This window comes from Musca vetustissima, unplaced genomic scaffold (assembly GCF_032173495.1).
Source record: "Musca vetustissima isolate MV318-11 ecotype Yass unplaced genomic scaffold, APGP_CSIRO_Mvet_v1 utg3796, whole genome shotgun sequence".
In the NCBI taxonomy this organism is placed as follows: domain Eukaryota; kingdom Metazoa; phylum Arthropoda; class Insecta; order Diptera; family Muscidae; genus Musca; species Musca vetustissima.
In genome coordinates, this window is record NW_026882937.1 from 69,375 (window position 1) to 89,179 (window position 19,805).

Genomic DNA, 19,805 nt, shown 5'->3' on the forward strand with positions numbered 1-19,805 from the left:
TTATAGAAGAGGTCTATAGGAAATCAATACTTGGGGTTTAGAATAGTTTTAAAGAATCTAGAAGAGATATATAACAAACCTCTAGATGAATGCTATGACAGAATAAGTTTATAAAATAGCTCTCAAAGACATCTATACAATACCTCTAGAACAAGTAGATGGAATACTTTAAAAGTCTATAAAAATCTCTAAAATAGATCACCTCTAGATTAGTACATTAATAGACGTCCAAATCAGTTCTCTAGAAGAGGTCTATGACAAACCTCTAGGAAAGATTTATATAAACCTCTAAATGTTTGCTACGGAAATCTACACACCTTTAGAAGTGGTATATAATAAATTTCAATAGGGTCCGCAGTTGACCTAAATTAGAGGCTTATATTAGACCTTGAGAGAAGTCTATAGTTGATTTGTATCTTTTACGGACCTGAAGAATATCTTCTATATGGTGGACCTTCGGTGAGGCCTTTAATACTCTAAATAGGAGTCGAAATTTATCATCCCTTTCAGAAGGAGAGTATAAACGTCGACGCACCTCTAAAGTCGTCTTGAAGAGGTATATAATAGACTTCCGATTGGGAACTTCAGTACGCCATCAGTAGATTTCTATAGTGTACCTTTGTAAATGTCATAGTAGACCTTTAGATGGAGCTATAGTGGACTTCTGTAGGCCTCTAGAGAGGAGTCTAAAAAATTTAGAAGGGGCCTAAAAATGTAGTAGACCTCATCTAAATTTCTAGAAAAAGTCTTTCACATCGATAGAGATCTATAGTGGAAGTCTAGCTTTATGGACATCTAAAAAGAGTTCTTCACTTGAATCCTTGATATCTTCAGAAGATCTTCAGTCTACCGAAGTAATGGAAGAAAACTCCAGAGGTTCCTCAGTCCACGGCAAACCTCAGCTCTCATATTTCTAGATCTCTAGAAGGTACCTTGACTAAAGTGGAACCCGGGAAATTATTCTATACATAAAAGAACCCTATGAGAGGCCTGGTACTTTGTCTATGAAAGAACTCACGATGGTTCTGGCTGTAAAATACCTCTACATGGTCTGTCTTCTGTAAAATACCTCAAGATACCTTCTATGTCTGCAGGTCATCTCCAGAAAATCTTTAGTATATGGAAAGAACGCAATACCCTATCAGGACTTTTTATGTATAGAAACCCTTAGACGAGCTTTTGTTTATATCTGTATGTAAAATACGCTTGGAGGTTCTTCAATCTACTGGAAACCTCATCTTTCATTTCAAGATATCGAGTAGTTACCTTGACTAAAGCGGAGTCTAGAGTCTATTTTACATACAGAAGAACCCTATACGTGTGGATCTATACCTTCTTTGGATACAATATATTTTGCTATAAATTACCTCGTGGTGTTTCTGGCTATAGCATTACTACATGGTTCTCGGTCTATAGAATACCTCAAGTAAACCATACACTGATTTTTTATATCTGTATATAGAATTCCTCTACGTAAAACCTCATCTCTGTTTACATGATCTCTAGAAGGTCACCCTACTAAAGTGGACCTTCAGAAAGTCTTATAGCGATAGAAGTAGCCTAGAAGGCCTTTAAAGCCTTTAGGGACCTTTATCAATGAAATACTCCTTGTTGATTTCTTCTCCAAGGAAAACTTCTGTAAAATCCCTTCTCTAAAGAAAACCTATAGAAAGTTTTGTAAATACCTTGCACAAGATTCTCTCGATATAGAAACCCCTACAACGATTTTTATGTTTATGTCTGTAAACAGAATATTCTTTAGCCTACTAAAGATCTGATATCTGCTAACAGACTCACTTTTGGAAAATCTTCTATCAGTAGATGAATCCTAGAAATGTAACGCCATTTCTTCTTTGGGAACCTCGACCAATTAAAACCCACTAGAACATCCCTTCTCAATGGAAAAAATCTGAAAGATCTATTTCTAGAGAAAACCTTTGGCAGAACCCCTTTCTATATCTTTAAAAAATCTGTATATATATTTAGAAAGTCTTCGACATATATATATATATATATATATATATTTGAAGATATTGTTTTTTATTGAATACCTCTGGAAGTCCTTTGGTCTACATTATACCTTTGGACGATCTTTAATAAATAGGAAACCCCTTGAAGGTTTTCAATGTAGATAAGATCTCTAATATATAAGGCGTCTAGAATATGTTCTGTGTATTTAGTTTTTCTAGAAATTACAAACGACCTCTAGGAGGCTTCCCCTCAGTGGATCTTACAAAAATCCTAATTTTCCCGCTTCAAAATTTCTAAAAATAATCTGAAAAATTCGTCTTATCTTCCCATTTTTTGTTCTTATCATACCATCAACTTAAAAGCTAAAATTCTCTAAAGCTTATGAATTGTTGTTGTTTTTATATGTCCATTCTTATTGTTGTTGTTATTTTATATATTATTTTTATTTCTATTACTTGCTTGTGGCATTTTGGCCCCACCAGCTGTTTTGGTTTGGTTTTTTGTTTGCTGTTTGATAGCTGCTGACAACGACATCGCGTCATTTTTGTAGCTTCGTCTACTTCTGCTGCTGCTACTGTCGTTGCGTTGTGTGGCCTGTGCTGATTGCTAATGTGCTGTGGAATGAATTAACCGAATTATAAAAACAAAATAAAGCGCGAGCACACACTCGCTCGCACACACACAAACATTTACTCATTCACTTTTATAATAATTCAATGTCAAGGTTATATTCGCTCATATCTACCCCACCGCACACGGCCGGTACACATCAACAAAAAATATATTGTGAAGAGTTAGTTATATATTTTTTGTGTTTTTTTGGTTGTGTTTTTTTATATATATTTTTTTTCTATTTATTGTTATTATTTTTTTTTTGCATTTTATTTTTAATTTTCAATTTCAAGCTTTCTTATCTATTGTTTTTGGTATATTTTTGTAGGAGCTCCTCTTGAAATAAATTTTTGGAAATGTTTTGCCTTTTTTTGTAGTTGATAAATATGGAAATATTTTGTGATCAGTAAATCGTTTTGTAAATTTCAATTACTTTTTTCACCATATGTGGGATTTTGTTTTTATAACATTAATATAGAAAAATTAATTATCTATAAAACTACAAAATATGGTCGATATAAAATAAAAAATAATATAAAAAATATATTTTTTGTGGTTTCATTATTTTTATTTAATATTATAATGTTTTTATTTGAAAATTTAATAAACTGATTTTAATATTTTTTATTAATTTTATTCTATTTTAGCTCTACTTCTGGCTGTAATGGCATCTTCTCACGCCGCTTGGATTTTTCATCTTTCAATCTGTTGCCGAAAACTCGCTTAAATTCCTATCAAGTTAAGGTAAGTGGACATTTTTTAAAAAGAAAGCGTTGAAACGGATCAAATCTATTTTATTTAAATTATGTATTTTATTTACGATAATGTAAACACATACCTCATTGAATATTTAAATATTTGAACTTAACAGTTACTTATGTAAATAGTAACATAAAATGCTTCTCATAAGTAGTACCTAAGATGAATCTAATTTCAATAAAGTCACTCCGAATCCGACTCTCATTCGTTTAGTGTACAGTGATAGGTTTAGATCAATAACCATGCTTGTCTATGTTGATGAACATAGATCATAACCTGGAAGTAATTTCTAAACAAGGAGTAAAAGTATTAATTTAAACCTTGTTGTTTCGGATGAAGCCATACCAGCTCTACTCACGAGCTGTTTTATCGGCGCCCAACGTGAGGACCAAAGTGGGGCCTGCTTCATTCACACCCAAAGTGGAGCCTGTTTTAGGTTTACAAAATTTTGAAGATTTTGGATGTGAAAAAGTGTATATTTTCTCATCAGCCATAAGACGGATATTATAAAATTGATATTTCCTAGTCGAATTTCTTGTTAATAATGTGTTAATTTTTATTTCAATCATTACAATATTTCCAAAATATTTATTTATCTGCGATTCTGAGTGTGTTTGATAAATGTTGATAAACAAATGCTGCCACTGCAATAAATTTCCGTTTGCGAACATAAATATTTCTTTGTTTCAATTATTTTCTATTTTACGGTCTACTGATGTTTAATTAAAGCCGCACATTAAATGGGTTTATTGCACTCTCTGCCTTCTTCTCCTCTCTCAATGGTGGTTTACATCAAATAATTATTATTGTTTGTTTTTGTATACAACACAAACATCCTTGCACACTTATTATGTACTTATTTTATTAATTATTTACAACGTTAATGAATATTCCTTTCTTTGTACTTGTTAATTAAACCTAAAAGTATGCAACATTGTTCAAAAAAGTATGCAACATCTTCGGACTTATTGTAGGCTTACTGAAGATAATAGCTTGTACAAAGTTTGCTTCAAATCGGATAGTCCGTTCACTAATATTATAAAATTCGTTTTTAGCACAACTTTTACAATTTTATGGGGGAAGTACCAGAAAGAGTGGATCGATATTCCTCATCTTCGAACTTAAATTAAGTTTGGAAGAAATATTACGAGAGTCATCGTGCGCACAATCCGCCTATATAGATAGACGGACTTTTGTAAATCGACTCCAAATTATCTGCAATAGACCTATTGTGTGCCTACTGAATGAGATTACTCTTTGATAAAATGAGCTGTAGAACCCCTGTACAGGGTCAACAGAAGAAGGCCTCATATCTGTTAAGGTACTTAAGAGGTATTTTATTGTAAGACAGAACATTGAGTTGAAATTCTTATTCGTATAAAAGGCCCTTAAGAAGGCAATTGATATAACTTCTGTGGTAGATAATAGTGGTCCGGCTCATTATGTCCTTCAAATTCATATAACTGGATCGTTGGTGGCCTAACTTATGCCTTATCATAATAAGGAGTTTTGGGATATGTTTAGGTGAAATCTTTTCAAAACATTTAATATCGATATAGCACAATGCTCCGAAGAGATTACTAAGAAACCTCAAAGGAGTCGCGTAATTGTCCAAATTTTCCTTATCTTTGCAATATCTAAATATGCTAAATAAATGTTGTGTAGATTTCAGAGAAAATCCTATCATTAGAAGGCCTATTAAGAATAATTTTTATTTTGTTTTATCCTTAAAAATTAGAATCAAATTCATAGCCTAACGCTTAGCCCTTTTTTATATTTTCCAAAGTGGTTCAAACTTTACACAATATTTCTAGCCAAGAGCCCAGAAGCTGTATTGTCTACATGATCTAAAAAGAGGTATCTTTTAGTTTTGTAGATCCGAAGTGAGAAAATGTCTTTACTAGACTTATGAATGATTTGTACCTTTGTAGGAGGTTTGGGTACCTTAAACAGCAATCTGATTTAAGCGAAATCCCATACACTTTTTTTGATGAAATCCATCCTTTATCCATCCGGACAGACCACATGTATATATTGTAAAAACGTTTCTTCTTGGAGAATTAACATATTTGCCTTGCATCCAGAAGGTCGTCGGAAGGTCATCTCAGCAAGCCTGGGGAAATTTCCGATTATTTCAGTTTGTATTTAAATATAATACTTTTCAGAAAGTATATCTGTCGTGTACTTCAAATATTTAAACCCAGATTGATTTTACGTCCTCAATGTCATTTCTGAGCAGCTCAGCCTCTTAAATAATGGCAGTAGTCCTTTTTTTGACGCCCTACCTTATTTTATTGAGATTTAATATCATCTTTTTGATGTGAGAGAAGTTGTAATAGCTCTTAACAGACATAATCCGCCTATATGTCCCATTCTCCACTTCTCAACATTCTATTTTATCCGAAATGCGGATTTTTAAATAGTTTCCATTCAAGATGAAGTACCAATTAAGATGAAGTACCCAATCCTCTCGCGCATTCCTGTTTTTATACCTTAAATGTGTATACTCTCCACCACGTTTATAACACTTCGAAATGTTCCACAGTAAACATATAGTCTTGTTTAAACCCCATAACGATATTGTCTTTTCACTTCTGGAGCCTGTTATTTGAATATTCGAATTTTCGAGGGCCTACTTGTAGATGTCGGATCCTTAATCGGTAGAATACTTTCCCACAAAACATTTACAAGTTTTGGAATGATCTCTATATTTCGCCCTAAAAAATATTATATTGAAGGTCCTAGTCAATTTTTGCTAACAATTTTTTTATTTGTATTTTAGCATTTCAAATCGTGAATGAATTACATTTTTTCACTGAAATATATGTGAATAGACCGGAAATTATGTTGATTATTTCCATATGATGATGTATATAAAATAATTAGTTCCTAGCTTTGCTTTGCTTTGTTTCATTTTTTTTAATTTTCTTAATAAAAAATTATGAATTAAAATTCCAATATGACTTACAGACAGACTTACTGACTGTTAATTTCAACACATTCATTAACTGCTGTAATTTCATGCAACACTTGGTTAATCGGATACTAGAATTTCAATGCTTTTTAGCAAAAAAAAGAGAGCTAGAAGGAGGGTGCCGCGCTACCATTGACTGAATGAGACTACAAATCGTAGTAAGTCAGCAATTCTTGGAATTCTAAGTAACGCCGTTCATTCAGTGCACTCTATTTCTTTTGAAATCGTGGTGGTAGAATGTTTATTGTTTTCTTTCCATTTTTTCTGTAAAGCAAGGCAATGGCGTGCTTAAACGTTTCTTAAGAATATTAGATTATATCACTTGGCGGTTGGCTGGCTGGTTGTTTGGTGATTAAAAGTAAACAATTTGAATAAGTAAATGTGAATATATTTTTGCCACACACACACTATAGAGCTACTAAGTAGGAATTCCATATTTTTTCGTTAGATTGAGTGAACAAAAATGTGGATTAATTTTAGATAACGGTTGAAATGGAAAAACATTTATTATTATTGTTGACAATATGAAAACGAAAACAATAACACATTTTCCATGTGGGCTGGAATATTTTATTTTCTGTAGATAATACAAATTTATAAATGTGAAATTAAGAATAAATTATTAAATAACAATTTGTATGAGATACAATTTATTAATAATGTATTTCTTTCTTATAAATTTTATGTTTCCTTATATTATATACGTAATTATTTCTTATTTCAATTTTTAATTTAATTAAAGGAAGACACTAAATTAAAAATTGAAATAAAAAATAAATTTAAATTCAAAATTTAAATTATTTTTTATAGAAATAATGAAAGCAAAATAATTTTTAAATATTTTTATTTACTATTTAATTTTTATTTAAATTGATTTTGTTTTTTTTTTCATTTTTAATTATTTTTTTTATTATTTTTTATAAAAAAAAATAAAAAAAATATTTAAATTTATTTTTTATTTAAAATTTGAATTTAATTTTATTCTTTAATTATTTATTTATATAAAAATAATTAAAATAAATATATATATTTTTGTTTTTCCTTATTATTTTTCTGTATTTTTTATTCCTATGTTTTTCTATATTACTCTCCGGGGTTCATTGAACTCTGTTGCTGAAATTAGTAATATTTTCAAAAAAAAAAAAATCAATAGAAAATAAACCACCATTGCCATAGTATTCTGTTTAAATATAAAACTAAATAAATAAATAATTAAAATGAAAATAATCATGAAATTAAAAAAGGAAAAAATTGAAAACAAAACTATGTAGCACAACAAATAAATAGAAACATAAATATACCAAGTCATAAAATTTCAGTAACCATCACATGAAAAAAATACAAACGTTGATATTCAACAATATTTTCATAAAGAAAACAACAACTCAAATTACTATAATAATATAAACAAAAAAAGTAAGGGAATAACAAAAACTAAGGCAATATTTTTGATGATTTAACATAAATGATATGAATGAATGAAATCTAAGGAAAAAATCGATTCTGCGCTTTTGAAAATGAAGCACAATTTGAAATGTTAGATTGTTGTTATGCTGGCCACAAAGAGCAGAATTGGCATCATTTGTTGTATTTTCTGGGAATAAACAATAAACATCTGTGACATATATTTTTTGGATTTTTTCAACATGACATTTCATAAGAAATAAACATGAAACAATGTTGCTTAAATTTTGAGAAGAAGGAGAACAAAATTCAAATGCAAGTGGGAATTGAAAAAAAAAATATTGTTGAGCAGCATATGTGACATTCCAGTTGAAATGAATTCCAATGTTTAAATTTTTGCTATTGTTGATAATTTTTAAATTTAATCAAACTTAATAAACATATTTCTTAAAATTGGAAATTTAAAGAAATTGGAGTTTACTCTAATTGTTAACAAAATGTTCCGTTTCTTTTATTTGTCTTATTAATAGAAAATGTGATTGCTATGTCTATTACGGTATCTATATATCCAATCGGGACCAAAAGCCTATATTTGAGACCTAATCATAAAAGTGTGAAAATTTGTCATTGTTTTATTATTTGCAAAAAATATTCTTCACCTTTTCATGCATATAAAACAATTGTCTAGAAATATTTTCTGAACTTATTTTTCGGGCGAAGATAATTATAATTGTGAAGCAAACATTTTTTATGATGTACAGGAATTGTTGCTTTGAGCCGATATCGGAAATCTTTAATTGGTGTAATCTACAGAATTTCTTAGTCTTCTCCTGTTTTTGGAATTTCTCTGTAGATGTCAGGCAAACAAATTATGGTGTACCATTCAGAATTTACTGTCCTACGTTGCCCAAGGGGAACAGTGGCCACATGACCAAATATTAAGAAGAAATAGGCGATAATTTGCTTCGATGTGTATCAAAACCAATATTATCCTTGAAGAACCACCCGGTCGATTGCGGTTTTATTTTGAACTCATACATATGGCTCCATCATTTAGCTCCTGTGACGTCGTCTTTCGAAACTCGGCGATCGGATCTTTTAAATGTCCTTACATCAATCAACATTCCAAACTGGATGCAAGAAATTCCCAATGGCGCCTGTATATAACTGTATGTCATATGGCCAAATTTCAATAGCAGTTCCTGGACGACATTGACGTACTGTGTATATCGGTAATTTTTGGAAGACCTTTTAGACATTCGTATTTGGTGCTTTACTGCCATACAGCGATTTCAGTTCATATACGCATTTTTATGGACAGTGACAAAATTGGGTTTTCATATCGCTTTAAACGATATGAATATGCTAAAAAAATTAAATGAGATCGATATCGACATTGAAAACATTTTTTTTTTCAAAACAATTTAAAAATGCGCTGATATTGAATGTGCACATTGTTGATCTGACGTCTTCTTCGCAAGCGTTACATTTATAGGTTTAGGCCATCCCCGTCAAAAATGTTTGGTTATACGCCCCATTTTGGTTTTAGATCCCATGTTTCTATGGACCAAATCAGTTTCAGACAATTTGGAGACAATTAACAAACTTTCGTAAGTCTGAGTAAGTAAGTAATCGATTTCATCCAAAATTTTCAAATTTGTATTATGTATTATGGTACAAAATGGTCAAAATTGTGCTAAAAAATTTTTTATATCATAATGCGAACCGACTTTTCCATTTGGACCAAACTTTGTACTACCTATTATCTTGGCCAATCCTAGATCAAGTTAGAAGAATATGGGACCCATTTGTCACTCATTATGGTACCTGCCCCAACAAATGGTCAACATTTTCAATATTTAAAAATCCCATATCAGGTGTATGGAATGTCCAATTTGAATCAAATTTTGTACAACCTATTATCTTTAACGAGCCTAGATCAGGTCCAAAGATGGGACTAATTGGTCTACTTCTTCTGGTTGAAAGAGCCAAAACTTTAAATTTTTATAAATTCAATATTAGGTGAAAGAAATATCCGATTTGAACCACATATTGTACAACCTATTATCTATGTCATGCCTAGATCAAGTGCGAGGATGCGACCACTCCTTCGGGTGGACTAATGGATCGCACCATTTGACCTCGTAAATGGGCAAAAATTTCAATATTTATAAATTCAATATTAGCAAAAGGAATATCCGTTTTTAACCAAACCGACAAATACATTATCTCCGAACATTAAATCCGAAAACTCTTTGATAAAAACATATACCATATCTAAAGCGAATAATAAAACCTGTGTGTAATTCCGAAGACCTGCACAAACCATAGGCAGGGATGGTCCGTTTGACGAATTTTTAGGTTTTCGACTGTCAAAAAGTTGTAAACGTCGAAAACGTCATATACTTGTATAAAATGTAATAAATGTAGTAAACGTCATTTATTTCAATATTATAACCATATACAGTTATTTTCAAGAATATATATTATTTTTACGTACATCTGACTATTCCTTACCAATGCTGATAAAAAATTCTGAACTTTTTTGAGAATAAAATTTTGACATTTTATATGGATTTGAGTAAAGCGAGCGTAATTTTCGAATTGATTAATGGGAATAGCTATCTTGTCAAAAACCTAATGGTTTTGGGGGGGTTTCCGACGTTTCTGACGTATGTATTATACGTCGGAAATGTATGTCATTTACGTCACTGTTTCTGACGGACCATCTCTGACCATAGGTATATGTCTGTCGGCAACACATATGCTCAAATGACACTTTTTTACTTGTTGTAGTAGGATTTATCATTTACTTTACATCAAGCCTCCGGATCGACGACCTTCTCGTTATTCCCTGCAAAAATGTTTGTGTCATCTAACAAAAGGAAGTAGTTTCAGGGGGTCCCTTATTTCTCTTTACCATAAGGTGGGGTGTATATTGGCATTCCGTATGCCATACCTTGAAAGATTCGTCGGTTTTGTCAAGTCCAAATTAGCTGAAATTTCGTATTTAGCATGCTCATTGGATAACAAGTCTTCCGAAATTGGTTTATTGTTATCCTCATCAACTGGATACCAGTTGATGTCTCTAATTTCACCCTCATTGGGTGCCAAATCTTTATACCAAAGGTATGGAGATTCAAAAAAGTTTTTCAAAGTTGTTTATGCAAATTTTTATGGGCACATTCCATTACCTAAACGTGTCAATATTGATCAGGTCCTCGTTGCGATTTTATAGTTAGATTATAACATAGTTTTCCTATTATGTGTTACTTTGGCGTATGATGGCGTGTTCTTAGCGTAAGATCCCCTAATTCTTTACAGAATGTTCAGACTTTGTAGAAAAATTCCGTCATTAGTTTCTGAGACATGTCAGGAGCAGTCGGTCTTATTCGCTTACAGGGTTTCTTCTTCATGTTAAATGTATTTATGGTGTTCTCCCAGGCTAAACCCTTTCGTATTGTTTCACTCTTACAGATTTTTTTAAAGATCGTAATTTTAATTTTATACATTCAAATAGAGGATTCTCATCCTACTGTATTTACTATTTCCAACTCTATTTATTTGCATACTTTGGCGCTACATATACTACTATTCTAGAGAAAATTCATTGGTCGTCATCAATTGTAGACATTTTTATAAGGAAATCCTATCTAATAGAAACATCAAGTTTATGACAATTGCTGAGCATAATATTTCATATTTTCCATCAGCCATAGAGCATAGACTTCCATAACTTCATTTCAAAACTAACTTCACTCCTGAGAATTGCCCAAATACATGGAACACAATATGCTTTTCAAAAATTCACAGACACGAATTTTTTCCTTATCCTTATCCAAAAAAAAAAAACTCTATTTACACAATACACTTCCTACCCTCGTCAATGCAGCCGACAAAAAATGCAAAAGGAAGAACTCTGCTGCATATCATCCTACTCCCTATACAATATATGCATTTATTCGAAAATGAAAATAATACTAAATTCCATTGCATATTTTATAAAAGAAGAAAAAAGAAGCATCCTTATGGGTACGCTTACGTCCTTGTTGTTTTCTTTTTTCCCTTATTTTTGTATTGAGTTTAAGTATGAATGAAATTGAATATATAATCAAAGCAACAAAAACAACAACATGGTACTATACTACAAATATGATAAGGGAGCAGGACAAAGAAATCGAGTCTTACAATTCAATTTGGAAAATGCATGCGTAACCAAGCAACCATGGATTTTTCTTTTCTTCTGTTTTTTTCTGGCTTTATTTGTATGCATAGATTTAGATTTTTTCCATCCTTTATTTTTTTTTTTTTTGTATTTTTGGATAATTGAAGAGAGTAGTTTTTTGGCTACTTATGCAGCAGTGACTGGTGTTTGGTTACCGTTTTGTTCTTTTCGTGCCAAAAAATATCCTGCTTTTGTGATATAAATTGAAAACTATTTTTTTATTGAATTTTTAAATATTTAATGTAATATTATATCTGTATTTGAGTAGTAATTGGAGTGGAAATGAACGACAAGACCATGACTAGTTTTTGCAAATAATGGTATTAAAACTAGGAAAATGGAATATGTAGTGCAAACATATGTGTCCCATACATTCTACGTAGGAAAGAAAGAAGGAGGTGAGCCTAGAGAAAATATTGCCCTATACGTTAGCTCCTGCCCAATTCAAGTTTAAAAATAAAAAGCAATCCTCTTATCCCATCATAAATCCTTATTACCATAAAATAGTTTTTCGAACAGGATATGTATTGTTTTCATTTTATTTTCTGCTCTACTCCTTTCTAGACAAATTCTACAACCACTTTAACAAAAAATTTATCTAAAGGCTTATAAAAGTAAAAACAAGAACTTTACCGGTGTTTTGTTACGGACAGGCGGGACCCAATCCTTGGTACAATCACTCCAAGCAACATGTTATAAACATAATTAACAAGTTAACTTGTTATCCTGGGCAGCAGCAAAAAAAGAGGATAATTGTTCTCCCAACTCCATAATGTTGCAGGGATTTTCTATTATAAACAAAGTTTAAACCCTTTCCAGTGTGTACTAATTATCTCGTTAAAAAAGAGGTTAAGGGATGGAGAGAGGGTTAAATGATGATCACAATAGTGAATGATTCCCTTTTTCTCTTTTATGACATGTAACACAACAGCTGTCAACAGTATATTTAACTTACCCCCTGATTTTCTCATCATTGCCTTTCCAAGGGATAATTCATAATTATTTCCATTTTTTATAATGGAATAATGATTGTAGTTAGTTTTTCGTTTTTCGTAAAAAATGAAACTTCATCTATAAATAAAAACAATAATTTATCATAATCTCAAGCTTAACAATTTTCGTTACGCCATCTGGAGATATGATGTCTTCTATTTTTTGAAAAAAAAAAAATTCTTTTGTTAATTGTTTGTTGTGAAAAAATATCATTTAACATAATTTTTGGTTTTTTGATTAAATTCGCATAACAATTTACCCCGGAAAATTACGAAAATTTTGTAGAAAATAATTTCTATTTTTTCCTTCCCCTTTTCATTTATAAAATTTTGAATAGAGCCCTAACGTCGTATGATTGATTGTCTTGGTTTTTTGATTTTTCTGTCTTGGTAATTTTGTTCCTTCCCGAGAAGGAAGCATTTTTCTATAGCTCTTTTCCCAAGAAGGAAGGATATTCTGTTGCTATTTTGTTTCTTTCAAAGAAAAGTCAGATTTTTATAGTTTATCTCTTCTTCAACCCTAAAGAAGAGTTTTTCTTGTGTCCTATAGCTCCTCTTCTATCTGAAAAGCTGATCCTATCATATGAAATCATCGAAAAATTATTTTTTGATTCATGCCGCGAAAAATCGTCGAATAATGATATTTTAATTTCCTTGGAAAGTCTTCGAAAAAACTATTTTTTTTTCTAATATCCACCTTGTAAAGTCCTCAATAAAAATTTATATTTTTTTATTTTCCGCCTTGCAAAGTCCTAAAAAAGTATTCTTAAAAATTCTCGACTTGGAAAATGTTAAAAAAAATATTTTTAAAAAATCCTCGCCTTGGATGATGTATGAAATATTCTTTGTAACTTCCACTCCTTATAATGGTTCCTAAAAATATGCTTTAAAACCTTCACGCCTTACAATTGTCCCTAATAATATTCCTAAAAAATCCACGCCTTACAATTGTCCCTAATAATGTTCCTAAAAAATTCACACCTTACAATTATATTCCTAAAAAATCCACGCCCTACAATTGTCCCTAATAATATTCCTAAAAAATCCACGCCCTACAATTGTCCCTAATAATATTCCTAAAAAATCCACGCCCTACAATTGTCCCTAATAATATTCCTAAAAAATCCACGCCCTACAATTGTCCCTAATAATATTCCTAAAAAATCCACGCCCTACAATTGTCCCTAATAATATTCCTAAAAAATCCACGCCCTACAATTGTCCCTAATAATATTCCTAAAAAATCCACGCCCTACAATTGTCCCTAATAATATTCCTAAAAAATCCACGCCCTACAATTTTCCCTAATAATATTCCTAAAAAATCCACGCCCTACAATTGTCCCTAATAATATTCCTAAAAAATCCACGCCCTACAATTGTCCCTAATAATATTCCTAAAAAATCCACGCCCTACAATTGTCCCTAATAATATTCCTAAAAAAATCCACGCCTTGTGATGGTCGGTTGAAAAAATATTCTTTAAAAAAACCACGCCTTGTGATGGTCGGTTGAAAAAATTTTCTTTAAAAAAATCCACGCCTTGTGATGGTCGGTTGAAAAAATATTCTTTAAAAAATCCACGCCTTGTGATGGTCGGTTGAAAACATATTCTTTAAAAAATCCACGCCTTGTGATGGTCGGTTGAAAAAATATTCTTTAAAAAATCCACGCCTTGTGATGGTCGGTTGAAAAAATATTCTTTAAAAAATCCACGCCTTGTGATGGTCGGTTGAAAAAATTTTCTTTAAAAAATCCACGCCTTGTGATGGTCGGTTGAAAAAATATTCTTTAAAAAATCCACGCCTTGTGATGGTCGGTTGAAAACATATTCTTTAAGAAATCCACGCCTTGTGATGGTCGGTTGAAAAAATATTCTTTAAAAAATCCACGCCTTTTAATGGTCGGTTGAAAAAATATTCTTTAAAAAAATCCACGCCTTGTAATGGACGGTTGAAAAAATATTCTTTAAAAAAATCCACGCCTTGTAATGGTCGGTTGAAAAAATATTCTTTAAAAAATCCACGCCTTGGACAGGCCTTGAAACAATATTCTTTAAAAAATCCACGCCTCGGATAGACCTTGAAAAAATGTTAGTTACAAAAACAAAAAAATTCAAAATCGAATGAAGATTCTTGCCACTTGTTCTGCCTACCTTCCTGATTCTGTATCTGCAATTTAACTGTATTTCCAACTTGTGTTGCAATTTTTTATTGTTGCTGTTTATATTGTTGTTATTTGCTACTTATGTAGCTATAAATGTTTTTGATGTTACTGTTCGGGCTGTTGGTTGTCACTGTCAACAACATGAGGTACACTTGCATTGTGTTGGAGAGGCATCCCTCTCGCCCTCTCCTTCAACTCTTTATTGTACAACAATTATTTTGCCACATTATGAAAAATGTTTTCATATTTTTATACAAAAAAAAAATTCACTGTCATGGTCGAGGGTTCTGTTACCGCACCACTCTCGCAATCACTTGAATAAAGGATAACTATGTATGTACCTGCAGTGTTCTGAATGCAAGATGAATCCTTTATAATGGCACACACGCTTTTTAATTTGTCTATTCATCCATATAGTCAACCACTCCGAGCGAGCATAGTCAGTCATCCAGCCAGAAGCTCAGTTTGTTACAACTTATTAATATCCCCTCTCCCTCTCTCTTTTTCAAACTACAACAATGAAGAACACTAATATTTACATTTCAAAAAAAAAAAAAAAAAAAAAAAAAGATTTATGTTTTTGCTGTTGATTTTCAATTAGCTCATTTTATGGAATACACTTGCACAAAATGGCTGAAAGACAGCAGCCAGACAAATGGCCAAAACGGATGCATAATTGTTCCGAACACTTTTCAAAGTGCGCGATGAAGATGAGGTAAATGAACTGCCAAACAATAATAGCAGCAACAGCAGCTGCCTGCAGTCGCAGCAGAGCAATGCAAAATATCTGAAGATGAGATGAGAGAGCATTATTGTTTAATTACTGATGATGGTGTTGTTGTTGTTCCTGCAATTATCATCATTTGAAATTGGTTTTACAAATACATTTACATGTTTATTATTTATTATTAATTTGGTTGTGTTGCTGTGGATGTGTTGGTTGAATGGTTTTGCCTGTTTGGCAAATCTTGAACGTCAATTAGCAGCAATTTTAAAATTGTTATGTTTTAATTTATCAGATATTCAAGTATTTATTTACCACAAAATGGTATAAATATTTATATCTAGGATATATAAGTATGTAGGCATAATTTTATTTGAAATAAAATCCAATAGCTTGAAATAATGCGCATGAATGAATAAACGATATTCAAATGATGAAAATAAATTATTTTAATAAACAGTAAATATTGAATAGTCTATAGAAAATTTATTTTTCGCATCTTCGTCATAGAAGAACCATTTTCCATTTAGAGTAAAACATGTCTATAGAAAATTTCCACTATTGAAGGAAAACATTTTATAGAAAATTCTTCCTAAAAAAGTTATGCAGAAAATTTCTCCCGATGAAGGAAACATTTTCTATAGAAAAGTCCTCCAATTGGAAAACAATTTCTATAGAAAATTCCTACAATTGAAGGAAATTTTTTCTATAGAAATTTCATCCTATTGGAGGAAACATATTGATAGAAAACTTCTCCTTTTGGAGGAAAAATGTTTCTATATAAAATTCCTCCTATTGGAGGAAAATTTTTCTATAGAAAATTCATCCTATTCGATGATAAATGTTCGATAGAAAACTTCTCCTTATGGAGGAAAAAATCCTCGTAGTGGAAACCTTTTGTATACAAAATTCCTCCCCCAAAGACTAGGACATTTTCTATTAAAAAGTCCTCCTCTAAAGGCGAGGAGGAAACATTTTTTTATAGAAAATCCATCAATGAGGAACATATGTCTCCAGAAAAATTTCTCCACTGTTCTCTGTTGTCAAGAAATTTTTTGAAGAATTAAAAAAAAAAATATTGCGTTGAATGAATTGATAGACAATCCTCCTCCTAGATTTACTAACATCGATACGAACCAACAAAAATCGGCTGCTGCATATTTCAGTCAATCAACCATTTCGCCAGTCGTCGTACAGCCAAGCAAGCAGCCAACCACTCATTGTAGCAGCAGCAGTAGCGGCAAAAATGACAATGACACCCGACATTAACAAAACATCAACTTCAACGAAAAATGACACTGTTCGCTGCATAAATACAAGCAAGCAACGACAACAGACAGCAGAATGCTGCTGGAGCAATATTATTGCAACTTGAAAACCTCAAACTTGCCACATGTAGTAGCACCATCACAGCAACAACAACATGTACAACAAAAAATGCAGATATGTAAAGTAAAAGTTTTTCACTTCACTTGTGTCGTCTCCAACTCCAAATTATTTTTTTTCGGAACATCAAGAGTTTCATCAGTGCTGAGGGGGTAAGGGAGGAGAGAAGAAGAACAACGATTCCGACAACGATTATGTTGATGATGATAATGGTGTAGATGTTGCAACAGCACCAGTCATTCATTCTACTGCCACTCAACAAAAGGAGTAGAATGCCATATGATGTGTATTTCTGTGGCAGTTACAATAAATGTCATGTTTTTGCTGCTGCTGCTGTTGTTTTTGTTGCTATTGCTGTCACTACTGCAGCTGATCATATTCATTTTTTTTTTTGTCGTTTGCCTGTTCTCCAATTGTCTGTCATCGTCGGCAGGGAGAAAGGGAATTTGACAGCAGCCAGACATGCTACAAAAATATTTGTGTATGATGGTGCGATGGATTGATGTTGCAAACGCATTTGTTGTTTCGCTTCGTATTTTTTTGCTTGTTGTAGTATGTTTCGGCCAAATGTGTGGTAAGGGCTAAACATTTTGGTGTTGAACATAACCACAAAGTTGTTTATAATAAATTATATTATTATTTTTTTTTTTTAGAATTTTTGTCAAGCGTTGATTTTTTGGATTTTTGAAAACTTTTTTTTGAAATAAATGAATTTTGTAAACTTCGACGGTTTTTTGGGATAATATTTGTCTTGTGACCATGCTATAGAAATCCATTGTTTTTTGGTGGTGTGGCAATGTTGCCTTCGTAATGATGGTGGTCATCAATCAAACATGTGTCAGTTTGGTGTGACAATGTCAAACCGAAAACGTGCAAATGATTATTGAAATTAATGTGTCTTTTTTCTTGAATAAAGTGTGGTAGTACATGAATACAGCTTTTTTATTTCCTATTGTTTAAAAATGTCGAAAAAATACTAATGTTTATTTCTTCTTCTTTTTCAGGTATGTTCATCTGTTAAATTTTTCTTATAATTTCGAGATGGTAAATATGATTTTGCATACTGTACACAGCGATGTTTTTTAATACAGATCGTCATATTTCGATGACCTACAACGATTTAGATATGTGTGTCTGTCCGGTCTCGTTACCTCAGGGCTATACTCCAATCTTTCTTTCGCTTAAATAAGTTTTACGGCGGTTTACGAATAATGCCCAAATTGCTTTTATTCATCATTACTTCTTGTAATTTTTCATTATTTTTTGTAACAATAATTAAGATCTATGGAGCCTATTTTCAGCTCTCTAATTTGTTCAAAGTAATTGCACCGGAAGATACCATATCATTCCACGAAGAGAACTGAATCAGGTTTAAATATAAGAAACATACATAAAACAAGCATCTACGCATACAAGAACTCCATCGGTTATACGCTTACATACATAATGTATAGTACAAACTATAATTATAATTGTTCTACCCGTTTAACTACGTCCTCTAATGTATCCTTCTTAAGGGGACCCCCCATTCTCGGGGTCAAAATTTTTGTTGATATAATTCGAATCTACACTGATTAAAGAATGTCTCTACAAAATTTCAAGTGAAAATCTCAAGAACTCTTAAGATATATCCGATTTATTGTGTCAGCTCAAGTGACGGCTGAAGGGCTTCTCAAACTTTAAACGCGTTTTTCTCTAAACATTTTTTTGCGAATGGCGGGCACGATTCAAAAACTAATAATCCAATCGGTTCCAAATTTTGCAACGTTTCTCTGGGAGTGTATAGCTCTCGTATGAACTAGGATAAAGCCAATCAGTGAAGATCTTCCTTATTTTTTAACTTGGTTTTTGGTAAAAAATCGGCGATTTTCCAAAAATATTTTTTCAAAGGTCCATCATTTTGTTAATTTTAGAGCGAAGTCAATAATTCTAGTTCATACGAGAGTCAGACATGTACTCTTTCTAACACCGTTGGAATTTTCGGATTCCGATGTTCCAGTGAGGAGTTATCATGCCCGCCATCAAAAATAAGGACTTTCCCTTAAGGGATTTAAAGGGTAATTATATCATATACAGTCTTGTCCATATCTTCAGATAGAAAATCTGAATCCCATAAAAATATTCCGGTATAGCTTGAGCCACCTGCATCATGGTAGTAGGAGATACGATCATCAATAGTTGATAGGTCGGACTTTTGAAATAATGGACATCTGAACAAATTCATAATATTTGTACATATCAACCGTTCAGTGATCGCTTGGCCTTAACCTAATAAAATCACACGCCCAAAAGGCCGCGTTTATAATGTAACTAGATTACCACAAGTATAGAAATTAACTTTTAATGCTATAGGGATCCATAATTAATGTTATAAACACATTTTCAGATTCACGGTTAATTCGCGTGAACTTAGGCCATGGTCTTTATCAAATAGAGCCAGGACTTACATAAATACTTTATTATTTCAAAAAAAAAAATACGCATTTACAATAGAAAGTTACGTTTAGTTAGGGATATCCTAATAAACATTTTCTATGGGACGATGTAAGAATATCCTCCTGATCTTATGCTGCAGACTGGGAAACAAAAACAT

At 31.9% G+C, this 19,805-nt stretch overlaps 1 protein-coding gene across 1 annotated transcript in view; it reads left to right on the forward strand.

Moving 5' to 3' along the window:
* Positions 1 to 3,216: 3,216 nt before the first annotated feature.
* LOC133329658 (headcase protein) overlaps positions 3,217 to 19,805 on the forward strand; it is a gene marked incomplete at its 5' end in the record, with an annotated part of 183,825 nt that continues 167,236 nt past the window's right edge. The window contains 1 exon segment of the mRNA XM_061538135.1: positions 3,217 to 3,327. Within this exon segment, the coding sequence (XP_061394119.1) occupies positions 3,217 to 3,327 (111 nt within the window).